Source organism: Artemia franciscana, chromosome 3 (genome assembly GCF_032884065.1).
Source record: "Artemia franciscana chromosome 3, ASM3288406v1, whole genome shotgun sequence".
Lineage (NCBI taxonomy): Eukaryota > Metazoa > Arthropoda > Branchiopoda > Anostraca > Artemiidae > Artemia > Artemia franciscana.
Window position 1 is genome coordinate 34,971,963 of NC_088865.1, and position 13,112 is coordinate 34,985,074.

General features: G+C 34.9%; 1 protein-coding gene across 2 annotated transcripts in view; it reads left to right on the top strand.

The window, feature by feature from the left end:
• The window catches only part of LOC136025215 (prolactin-releasing peptide receptor-like), a 173,744-nt gene that overhangs the window by 95,448 nt on the left and 65,184 nt on the right, over positions 1–13,112 (top strand). For both annotated transcript variants that reach the window (XM_065701033.1, XM_065701031.1), the window contains exon 5: positions 10,808–10,902. In XM_065701033.1, the coding sequence (XP_065557105.1) occupies positions 10,808–10,902 (95 nt within the window). The remainder of the gene's footprint in view (positions 1–10,807; positions 10,903–13,112) is intronic.

The window sequence follows — 13,112 nt, forward strand, 5'->3', positions numbered from 1 at the left end:
GATGATTGTGTGTTAATATCACTCGATCAGAGTGTGATAGAATGTCCATAATCATGATAGTGTAGCTAAACCAAAATCAGTCAATTTTTTTCAAAGTGAAGAATATATTGCACAGAAAATAACCAGTCTATTCATTATTAAAAAACTTAAAATAATTGCAACGTTTTCAGGAACATAACTTAAAAGTAAATTTTTATTTCAAATGTAACATAGGCATTACAAACATTCAGTCGCCTCCGTGATTCCGGTATTACTGATGTTTTTTGGTGGGCCTCCCCACATGCTTCTACCTTCCCCAAGGGGTACACGTACTATAGGTTTTAAAACCACTGGTCTAAAGCTTGGATTTAGTCTGTTTTCGTCCTCAGACTGGAAATTCATGCCTGATTTAATCTAAACAAGGCACAGTACGCATAACTTTCTGCATGAAAAGTTGATGGTGAAGGGATGAAGGAGAGTTTGAGAGGTAATGGGCCTGATTTCTACTTCCGTTGCATGATTTTGTTTAGATGAGCATGCCCGCACTTTCTCCAAAAATGTTAGCTTGAAGAATCAATAATTGAATAATCTTGGGCTTTGCCCTTAGAGCTGAACGGTTCATACTCTCTGAAAGCAAATATTCTGGACCTTCCGAGAAGTGTGAGTGACATTGCTGCCTCAAAACCATAATCTGATGCCAAACTGTGCTGTGGGACTGCCAGGAGTTGTGACCTGTATAAAAGAGAGATAATTACCCCTGCAATCTTTGTCAGCCTACAGATTCAAATTTCGAACGAATGGGACCCCTTCCAAGTTTCTATGTCTATCCGGTCGAGGAAAAGATCGAAGAAAAAAAAAAGTAATGTATGGGAGATAGATCAATCGCTATCAAGTCAATGCTATTATTGACCTTTATAATCTCACTCATTAGAATTATGTGTTTCCGGGAAAAGACGTTTGTTTCTTGCTTTATATGCTTTTCATTTTAATTTTTCAATATTTTTCTTTACTTTGGCCAAAAAATTGCTCTAATTGATCATCATTTGAATATTCTACTATTCGTTTTTTTTCATGGGGCTATTAAACAGAAGAAAGACATTATCTTCCATTAAATTCATGTTCACTTTTGTGTAGAATAAAGCAGGGAACGAGGAAACTTTTACTACAGAAGAGAAAATTTCTCATATAGCTTTTTAACAACAGGGGAAAATTTAACATGCCAAAGGGGAGTAAAATGGCAACTTACACTTATTTTCTATTCGCTGAGCATTTTCTTTGCTACATAATGTCCTTTCTATAATTCGACTATTGACTATATTTTATCCCATGTCCCCACAATAGATCTCTCTTATACTAAAGGGAAGCATGTAGTGGTTCCACGTGTCATCATTGAATGGAGGAATTAGATTAATTATGAAAGGGTCAACAAATTTCTGTACTTAAGCCTGTAATTTTTAAACACTGTTTTTTCTTTTGAAGTAAAGTTTACAGCAGTCAATCCACACAGTTCACGGTAGCAGACTTTGAGTAAAGAGGGACACATGACACTAGTAACTGACTTCCAAAGGAATTACATTTGAAAAAAAAGTAAGAATCGACTCTTCATTGGCATTGTATATATATGAAGTTCATTGTTTAAAGTTGACCATCAATAGTTATTAACGTTAGAAATTTTGTTATTTTCCCTTAGAAAAAGCATACTTCACTAGAGGGTTGATTCCAGTATTGGATTAAATATTCCACTAGAAGTAATGGGTATTAGACTCCAAACATTTGACCAAATCAAGCAGTTTGTGATTAACGACCGTAAGTAAGAAGCGATGCTGCTCAATAGTAGTCGAAACTCTAAAATAGGGAGTTTTTATATCAATAGCTAAATCAAAGGAATTAATTTATTATGCTGATTCAAACCATATAAAACTCATTAAGTTTAGTGCTACTTATCGAAAGTTACAAGCGTAAGAAAATTTGCCTGATTTTCGAGGAAGAGGGGAACAACCCCTAAGAGTCAATGAATCTTAATGAAAGTCACACCATCAGAATGATTCAGTCTAGCAGATAATTTTACTGTAGAGGTTTCAAGCTCTATCTACAAAAATATGGAATTTTGTATTTTTTTAGTCAGAAGAAAGATCACGGATGCATGCTTATTTGCTTTTTTTGTTTGTTTATTTTTCCCAGGGGAGGGGGGAGATTGTATCGAATCAATAGTCCTAAAATGTCAAAAGAAGGCTCATTCGAACAGAAATTAAAAGTTCTACTGCCAAATAGATTGGGGGCAAATTTTGAGATAGCCATTTTGTTCCGCATAGTTGAAAGACCCACTAACTGTGTCTTTGGGGATAACATGAGCCCGCACAATCCCTGGGGAAAAGTCTGTAAGCCATGAAATTTGCCCATTGTATACATATAGCATTTGTTATTGGGAAGTATTAAATAAAAACACTAGTTTTTTTAACTGAAAGTAAGGAGCTACATTAAAACTTAAAACGAACAGAAATTACTCTGTGTATGAAAGGGGTCGTTCCCTTCTCAATGCCCCGCTCTTTACGCTAAAGTTTGACTCTTTCTCTCAATTCTTCTTTATTAAACAGCAAAAACTTTAGCGTAAAGAGGGGGGCGTTGAGAAGGGAACGGCCCCTTTCATACAAGGAGTAATTTCTGTTCGCTTTAAGTTTTAATGTCGCTCCTTCCTTTAAGTAAAAAAACGATTTTTTTTTAATTTCTGAACTTTTTTGAATTAATGCATGTTTGATTATGGCTCTCCGCACAGAAATTATTAAAAATAAAATTTGTATATTAATTCTTTTTTGGCTAAATGGCTTTCTCTTAGTTTTGATTAGACGATTTTGAGAAAAAAGGGGTGGGGGAGGAGGCCTAGTTGTCCTCCAATTTTTCGGCTACTTGGAAAGGCAACTAGAACTTTTATTTTGTAACAAACGTTTTTATTAGTAAAAAATTAACGTAACTTAAGAATTAACTTACGTAACGAACTTGTGTATTCATATATTTTTATTATGTATATGAGGGGGTTTGTTCCCTCATTAATACCTCACTCTTTACACTAAAGCTTTAATTTTGTCCCAACTCTTTAAGAATGACCCCTGAATCAGAAAGGCCGTAGAATAAATAGTTGATATTACTAAAAATACTTTAGCGTTAAGAGCGAGGTATCTTGAAGGAGATGAACCCCTCATATGCGTAATAATCTCTGTTCGTTTTAAGTTTTTGCTGCTTCTTACTTTCAGTTGAAAAAACTTTTTCATATTTATTTTTTCATTGTTTTTTTTTTATAGTAATGCTAGAAAATCCTGCGCCCCCTTCATTGAATTTCTCTTCCCCATTACATATTCCTCCAAGGAAAGATCCTCCCACATAGTTCCCTCCTCTCAATCCCCCCCCCCAAAACCAAAATAATCCCCCTGAAAAATGTCTGTACACTTCCCAATAACCATTACTGTATGTAAACACTGGTCAAAGTTTGTAACTTGCAGTCCTTCCCCGGGGACTGTGGGGGAGTAAGTCATCCCAAAGACATAGTTATTATGGTTTTCGACTATGCAGAACAAAATGGCTATCTCAAAAGTTTGATCCGTTGACTTTGGGGAAAAAATGAGCGTGGAAGGGGGCCTAGGTGCCCTGTAATTTTTTGGTCACTTGAAAAGGGCACTAGAAATTTTCATTTCCGTTAGAATGAGCCCTCTTGCGACATTCTAGGACCACTCGATAGATACGATGATTCCTGGAAAAGAAAAACAAAAAACAAACAAATAAACAGGCACCCGTGATCGGCCTTCTGACAAAAAAATATGAAGTTCCACATTTTTGTAGATAGAAGCTTCAAACTTTTACAATAGGGGTTTCTGATACGCTGAATGCGATGGTGTGATTTTCGTTAAGATTCTATGACTTTTAGGGGGTGTTTCTCCTATTTTCGAAAATAAGGCAATTTTTGTCAGGCTCGTAAATTTTGATGATAAAGACTAAATTTTGATTAAACTTATATATTTAAAATCAGCATAAAATCTAATTCTTTTGATGTATCTCTTAGTATCAAAATTCCGTTTTTTAGGGTTTCGTTTACTATTGAGCCGGGTCGCTCCTTACTACAGTTCGTTACCACGAACTGTTTGATAGATACATTATTCGGGGGGATATTTCTGCTGGAGGTTTTTCCACGGGGAGAATTTATCGTGGTGAGGGAAGTTTCCCAGCAGCGGACTTTCTGGGGGAAAGTTAACACGGGGAATTTGCTAGAATTCCTATACAGAATTCTGTTTATTTGTATTACTTTCTCTGTGCCGAATCAATTTTACAATTGAAGATTTGAAGACTAACGTTCGGGCGAAATATTCAGCGGGTTGGAATTTTCTAGAGGATCTTCCGGTAGGGGTGAATTTCCATGGGATAAATTCTCCATGGGGAGTTTTTCTCGGGATAATTTCTCCAGGGTTAATTTTCTGTGGGAGCAACTTTTTACTAGGGAGGGGGAGGGATTTGAAAAAAATGCTCCAGGGAGGGGGATTTCCAGTATGATTTGCAAAAAAAAAAGAATAAATCAGAAATCAAAGTCATTTTGAAAAGAAATGTGCAAAGAAAATTTCTCAGCTGGAATCTTCCACAAGAAATTCCTGGGGGAAACGTTTTAGCAAGAATGGAACTACCGGGGGGAATTTTCTTGGTGGGGGTATTTTGCGTCGGAGGAACTTTCCATGAAGGGGTTTTCCATAGGAAGGGAAGGAAATTTCTTAGAGGTGGCTGGATCTCTCGTTAGTATTCGATAAAACCGAGATCTCTCGGCAAAAAACAATGAGAAATTCAGTAAAAAATTCGTTTTTCAACTGAAAATAAGGAGCAACATCAGAACTTAAATTAAACAGTAATTATTATGTATATGAGAAGGGTTGCTCACTCCTCAATACCTCACTCTTAACTCTAAGGTTTGTATTTTTTTCCCAATCCTTTAAGAACGGCTCCTGAAACACAAAGGCCGTTTAATAGAATAATAACAAGTTTTTTTTTTAAATATTAAAAAAAAACTTTAGCGTAACGAGCAAGGTATTGAGGAGGGGGCAACAACTCATATACGTAATAATGTCTGTTCATGTTGATGTTGCTCCTTACTTTCCGTTTGAAAAAACTAGTTTTTTTTAATTACGTTTAAATATCAGGACAAAATACTGTAAATAAATTATGCTTAAGTACGAATGTACAGTTTGTTAAGAACAGTTATTATAGTAAAGGTTATTGTAACCAGAACGTAATTTACACTTTTACTAAAAAAATGAATAAGGATTGATAATTTAATATAAATATACTGACATTTATTTTTTAAATTCTTGATAATTTTTAATTTATCAAAGTTGAAAAGTGAAAAGATTTAAAATTTGTTTTGTTTTCAGCAGACTGCAAATTTTGTTCTGGTCTCCAGAAGGCGTGGGGGGGGGGTATCACTCCTGCTCATGTTAATTTCTGCTTGTTTTGACTTCGAGTCTGTTATTTATTGTAATTTCTGTTTGTTTTGCTTTTAATTCATTTATTGATGTTGATTTGTCGTAGTTATACGCTTGGAAGATTATTTTACTTTATTGCTGCTCATTTTTAGTTTAATGGATCTCTTTACTTTTCTTTGAAAAACTTGTTTTGTGGAAACAGTTTTTTTAGTTAACAATAGTAAATACGATCAACCAACAGAAAACTGAGAACTTCCTTGTAAAAATTGCTGTGACCAAAAAACTTCTCAGTCTTCATAAAGACTTTCTTTTAAAGACAAAGATGACTTTCCTTTGCCTTGATGGATATGAGAGGGCATAATAAAGAACATAATTTAGAGGCTGATGAGATCCTTCAAAAACAATCAAAAGCTAGTGAAATATGCAAGACCTGAATAAAGAACAAGCTGAGATAGATACTAATACAGACAAAGATCCTTTTACAAGGTTTATTGGGTATATTTTTACAACATCAAAATGACCAAAATTTATTAAAAGCAAAGTTGCTCTGATAAAAACCTTTAAAAGAATGAAAAGTCTATATGCCCTTTTCAAGGTATATTTTGGAAAAGGTCTCTATTTTTTACAAAATTTCAGTCTTTTCATGTAATTTTCCCTGTGTGACAGATAATTTTTGAACCTCACAGTGGGGCTGTTGATAGATACTCAGGATCCTGTTTGAAAGCCTAGTAGGTTTCAAAATATGACCAAATAACAGAAAAACAGAGAGCTTATGAGTAAAAAATTCTTCGACACAAAAACTTTTCATTCTTTTAATGACTTTTTTAAAAGACAAATATCACTTTCCAGTACTTTGATTGGTATAAAAAAGTACAAATTGCAATGGTATTTAATGGGTGGCGGGACATTTCATCAAGTAAGCAAAATATTACAATTTAATGTGATGTTCAAGGTTTGAATAAAGAACTTGATTTGAAAGACTGCTTCAAATAAACTGGATCAGTATATTTCCCTATACTTATAGAATTATGAAAACTCGGGCTTTACTGTTTTTTTTCGGGTGGGGGGAGGGGAGTGAGATTTTAAACACCCCAATACAGACAAAAAAATATTGTGCATTATAAGCTTTTATGATGCTTGGAAGTACTTCAGAATAGCCAAGGGTATTAAATTGAAGCTTTCAAGGGAATATTGAAGGGGTTGTTAATATAAATCAAAAGACACTGTGTGCATCCAGGTTGTCAAAAAGGCATATCTGCAATATCTCAGGAGCTGATAAGGTTATTAGGTCGAAAATTTCAGCGAATATTCTGAGGGATGATGAAATAAATTTATAGTCGCTATGTACGTCCAGGTTGTCAAAAAGGCAAATTTGTAATATTTTATGAATGGCTAAGGTTTTGAAGCTTAAACTTTAAAGAAAAAACTTGATTTTTTTTTCTCCAAATTAGACAAAAGTAGCGTTTTTACACACGGTAAAGTAGTAGGGCAGTGAAGGACACTATCATGGTACCAAGTTCTCAGTATGGTGCACCTTCAGTAGCTCAGAGACGGATTGGCATATTAAGTAAATTTTCCGGGGAAATTGAGGATGGATGGCAAATAAATATTGATTTTTGACCTTTTGGAAAGGGTAGATCTAAATCAAAGGTCTCTATTTGCACCCAGGCTATCAACATTCCGTATATACAATATCTTGGGAACGGAAATTGGCAACTGAAATAGAAAATTCAAAGTTATAGGGCCTTTATATGAGTCAAAAGCTAATGGAGGGCGGTCAGACCCTCTCTTGTACCATTTTTTTTTACCCACCTCCCGGTGCTCTAAACACATCGACGAAAGTTTGAGATATGTATTCTGTTCAAGAAAGGTACAAGAATCGTCTTCGGGAATGACTTGCCCCGCAAATTCCATGGGAGAAGGGCAATAAATTATGCAAAATTCACATTACTCATGCATAGAGTTTATATTGAAAAAGAGGGGCATTCTTTATCCTGGATGTGCAATGAGCTCAAAACTTGAGAAAACTTGAAACTGTAACTTTACTAGAATAAGAGAATCACATAGTTGGCTCGGAGTACGGGAAGGGGTCTTAAAATTAGCCAAAAACATTTTGTTCCTATATAGTTGTATTTCTAGTGAGCTCCTCTGAGTGGTTCGCTAAGTCAAGATTCTTAGAATTTCCCAAGAGGGCACTCTGGAAATGAAACGTATACCTGAGTTTATCTAAGGACGTTATATGCACCTAATTTTTCAACGGTTTAAAAGATAGCGTTGAACACTGAGGGAGTACTAGATTGTAGCAGGATTAATTTTATTTGCAAATTTTGCTTGAGAAGGGGGAGAGGTAAATCACAAGACTTTATGTATATTCTGATCCTCAAAGTACCATTTTTACAGTATTTCCGAAACCACTTAGGGGATAGAGTTGAGACTTTTATTCACTGTTAGAACAAGAAAAAAGGAGGGTTGGGCGAGGGAGATTCAAATTTAGTTCTTGAGAGAGTCAAAAAGAGGTGTCCCAGACGGCACTTCTATGCTGCCTGTTTGTCAAAATAGCGCATGCGTAGCACCTCGGGTACGGCTTACAGTATTAAAATGAAACAAATGGGTAACGTTAAGGCGTGGACACTGAATTGCTACTTTGGAGGAAAGGTAGAGCTAAAGGGTAGTAATTTCTATTCGGATTAAGTTTGAAATATTATACGAGTTTATTTCTTTTCCTCTTTGGCTCAAAATTCCTCTTTCCTTTTCTTTGATAAACATCTTTTTGGATTTTTTATTGATTATAAGAAATAAACGGAATTACATCAACCACGATAACATAAATTATTTATCGAAATGCTATTATCATGCAAACTTTTCTACTCTAGTGTAGTAGTAAAATGTATTAATATAGTAGTAACAATACAGTAGTAATAATATGCTGCATTAATTTGGAAGATTCTGTCTTTCTGTTGCAATAAGCCCAAAGTTTATGATTTTGTTTCGCTTTCCAGACAACTTGAAATTGACATAAAAGTGCTTAAATTGCTATTGGAAAGATGTAATTCAGAGGGCGTTTAAGTGATTAGACATGTAATGAAGTACGTGCATAAATACCTTTCATTAGTGGACCATTAAATCGGAAATTCAAAGTTCTGGTCCCATTTTTGGTTAATAGAAGAGATTGTGCTTTTGTCAAGCTCTGATTTATGTCATTTTGTGTCGCATAACAGTAATTTTGTCAAAAATAATGTTAAGTAAACATTGCCTCCATGTGGATACGCCCCGTAATGAGGCTTCTTTGTCCCTGAACATGCAAACACATACTTTTAAAGAAGAAAGATCATTTTGCGGAACATATAGGAAATTTTTTGAAGGGTTACATACACAACAGCTGTTTGTGGATCTCTGTTAATCTTTTTTGGTGATGGGGTTCATGAAGCCACAGATTATTAAGATCACCATAGAGGTGATTTTCACACCTTTACCTCCCCTAACTTAGAAAAATATATTGAGACTGATTTTTATAGAGAGTTAAATAGGTATATACAATAAGTTGGGACATTAGCGTAAAGAATAGGAAAAGAGGCTTGTGGGTTATAGCATTTGATCACATTTATGGATACTTCATAATATTAAGGATCCTACGATCTTTAAAAATAGGCGTTTATGTTATTGATGATTTAATGAGGCTTCTTTATGTCATTACGTTGAATTGTTTTCAGCCAATCAATGTTTTCTGGTTGAGCAAAAAAAATAAAAATTGCCAGTCAGTAAACCTAGGGAGATGAGCGGATAACGGAGCAATTTGTGCCCTAATTTACGGAATATAACCATGAAAGTTAGAAGTGTGATGACCATTGTGTAGTATTTTGATGAAAAGGATATTTGTCGGTACCTCTTCATTGTCACTGATTTTGTATCAGTCACCTAGTTTTTCGGTAACAAAAGGTATTTATCAAATGACCCCTGAAAGATTATTTTAGGATATCGTTCTTAAAGTCTTGAACTTCACTAAAGTTGATTAAAGTAATATAATCTCAGGAAATAGACACATAGATGTCTTAGAAGCTTAACCACCCAAAAAGTGCTCGTTCTACCAAACCGCAACAGAGTATTTGCAATAAAGGAAAACCTATCTCAATCAAAGCAATAACTAGAATTTTGCCAAAACTATTGTGCTATTACCTCATTCAGCTTTCTGGAGATTAGAGCCAGAGGAAAATATTGTTATGAAAATATGTGATTAAATGACTATTTATTTAATGACCCCTGAAAGATTATTTTAGGATATCGTTCTTAAAGTTTTGAACTTTACTAAATCTGGTTAAAGTAATATAATCTCAGGAAATGGACGAATTGATGTCTCAGAAGCTTAACCACCCAAAAAGTGCTCGTTTTACCAAATCTCAACAGAGTACTTGCAATGAGATATTAGATATAACAAACATTATTCGCCATTCGCCTGCCAAGAAAGGCAATAAGCTTGTAAGGGCAAGCGAGGTTATCACCCTCAGCTAATAAAAACCACATTCATATCACGGTATTCAATACAAAAGAAACTCAACTGATGAAAGAAGAAAGGAAAAAAAGAGAAAGAGGAAAAAGACAAGAAGAAGACAGAAAAAAAAATTAACAGAAAAAATATTAACAGCAGGTAAATCAGGGAAATGCCTTGAATAGAATGACAACCTGGAACGGGCCTTGCATCAAAATTATTCACGAGATAAAAGAAACTTCTTTACCTGTGACTTGAAAGCTGGAAGACTAGGCACATTTTTCACACCCTCGGGCAAAATATTCCAAAAATGGGGACCATAATGGCGAATCACAAAAGATGCCCGAGTAGTACTCCTAAACTCATGGGTTAAGTTATCAGCTTTTCTTGTATTATGATCATGACGGTCTCTATTAAAAGTAAAAAGATTTTCAAAAGCAGGGGTGAGCAGGCGATTCAAGTATTGATACGAGAAAATCGCAACTTGGTAATCACGAATTTGGGATACATCCATTAACTTATTCTTTTTAAAATGCTCATGAGCAGGAACATCATCAGAATCATAAAATTCCGATAATAATTTTAAAGCTCTATTCTGAAGTTTATTCTGAAGCAATAAAGGAAAAACTATCTCAATCAAAGCAATAACTAGAATTTTGCCAAAACTATTGTGCTCTCACCTCATTCAGCTTTCTGGAGATTAGAGCCAGAGGAAAACATTATGATGAAAATATGTGATCGATAATCTCCTTGGGGGAAAATCATCCTTAATCAGCCTTTTTGTTCTTCCCGTTCTTAGAAGCTGTGCTGGTTTTGAGCCAATCTTCTTTTATTCTAACATCTCTGCCCTTTGAATAAACTGATTCTGTTTTAATCAATTAATATTTTTCAGGTATATTTTGGAAACCAGCTAGCAGGAGTTGGACTTTGCACCTTTCACAGTAGTCACAATATTGAATATTACCTACGATGCCTCTTTTTTTTAATGTAAGTATCAATGTTTTTGAGTCTTTAAACTAAAATTAAAATCTCATAATGCACCTTCACTGACGAATATGCAAACGAAATTCAAAAATTTCGTTTTTTGAAACGAAATACATGCTTTTGTGCATCCTTAATTATCAGCAATTTTTCCCCTATTGTATCAAAGATTTTTGCTTGTTGCCCCTTATCATAGGCAGCTCAGTAGCTCTTCCAAATAAAAAGCTATGTGATTTCAACGTATTATTTTTTTCCCATGCCACTTCGTATGAAAGGCTTTGTCGTAGAATGTTCAGCCCATTCGACTGCGAATTGAAATTTCTATTGTCCTTTTTAAGAGTCAAAAGTGAATGGAAGGCATCCAGCCCCCCTCATATACAATCCTCTACAATAGTCCTAATTTTAGATAGCTATTTTGTTCAAATAGTCGAAAGGTTCAATAGTTGGCTCCACCCCCTCCCCGCATCCCAAGGGGAAATGGTTGTAAATTATATGATTTGCCCATTTCTTATGTTTACTGTGTACTTGAGTAGTAATAAGACAACGAATAGCGTATTTAGGTATGAGTTGAATGTAAAATTGTGAAGTTTTATCCAAGTGATGTCTTAAGAACTTAGAAATGTAATTAAATACATACACAACTGATTACTAATCGAACAGGAATTCAAAGCTCTGGTGCCATTTTTGAGCTGATAAGAGATATTGTTCTACCGCAAAGTGCTGATTTCTGATATTTTGTGCCATTAAACAACAGTTTTGGCTAAGATACTATCTGACGAAAATAGTGCCCATGTGAATACGCCACTCTTCGGTGGCTTCTTTGTCCCTAAGTATGCAAAAACAGTCCGTAAATGATGAACAATCGTTTTTTAGAACGTTCATGAAGTTCTATACTTAAAACATAAGTAATACATTATATGCCTATACGTTTTCCCTTTTATAACATTGATAAAGTCGATATTGTGGAGACATTCAGGAATGTAAATCAACACATATTAAACTCTGAATCTATATCTCATTAGTTCTTCTCAGTCATTTTCGCGATTAGGGTAATTTTCTTTCTTTTCTTGTTGACACTATGAGAAACAAAACACAGAGCTTGAAATAAAAATTGTTTTCACTAAAACACAAATGACGTTCGGGTCTTAAAAAGACATAGTGGGCATTACCCCTACTCTTGTCAGTGGGAATTTCTATAATTTTAAATTGAACTGATTAGAACAGTCCGATTTTTTCGGACTGTTTGCGAAATAAAAAAGAAAGTCACGCATAAACACATCTAAGCCTTCAGGCATTTTATTGACTGTACACAGGGAGCACAGTGAAAGAAAATGACTTGTACAATCAAGTATAAACAGGATGCTGAACTAGTTCTTTTAAAGGCACGGCTAGTCCCTTTTGATGGATAAATTAATATTGACGTCAAAACCAATACAGCTCAAATTATGCAATGGTATACCTAGATTTGATAGGTATTCGAGACTCAGTCTCTTACATCTTCCTGCAGTAGCATTGGCAACAGGGAAAAGTCCAAGAAAGTCTTCAAGAACCAGATAATTCGACATCTTATATTTAGTGACCGAGTACCGGAAGTTTCTGATAAGGATCGTCAGTCAATCCATCCACGATCAAGATATAATGCGCATTTTTTAGCCCTGCCCGCGTTAACTTAAGATTTCGGGATAAGATTCCTCGTTGCAGGATCCATTCGTAAATTCACACTAATTTTATTTCTTGATTTCTTTTGTGGTGGGAACTGCTTTTTCTGTACAGTTGCAATACAAATGATTGTCTTTCTTGTGCTGGGTCAATTTCTCAAATTTGGGAGAAAACCTTTGACATGGCTTACAATTTTACTGAGATAGTAGGAAGCGAATTTTCAAAAACTAAAGCCAATAAAAAAAAAATATTGAAAACTGAAAATTAAGGTAGGCTATAACGTTTTTGTTTGAATTCAGATAAGTATAGACGTATCATGGTTGCAATCTTCAGAGCCATAGAAATAAGGAAAGGGTAGACATAGTAAGATGGCAATACCTTCCCAAGCTATATTTTGAGTTGACAGGAAACCCTCTAAACTAGAATTTTTCCTAGATCAGCCCCTTATGGCAAACCAGTCACGCACACAAATATGGCTCATGATCAGGGAGCTGACACTCAGCACGGAAAAACTCATGAAACATTTTTAATATATTGATCATTTTAGGGGTACTTGT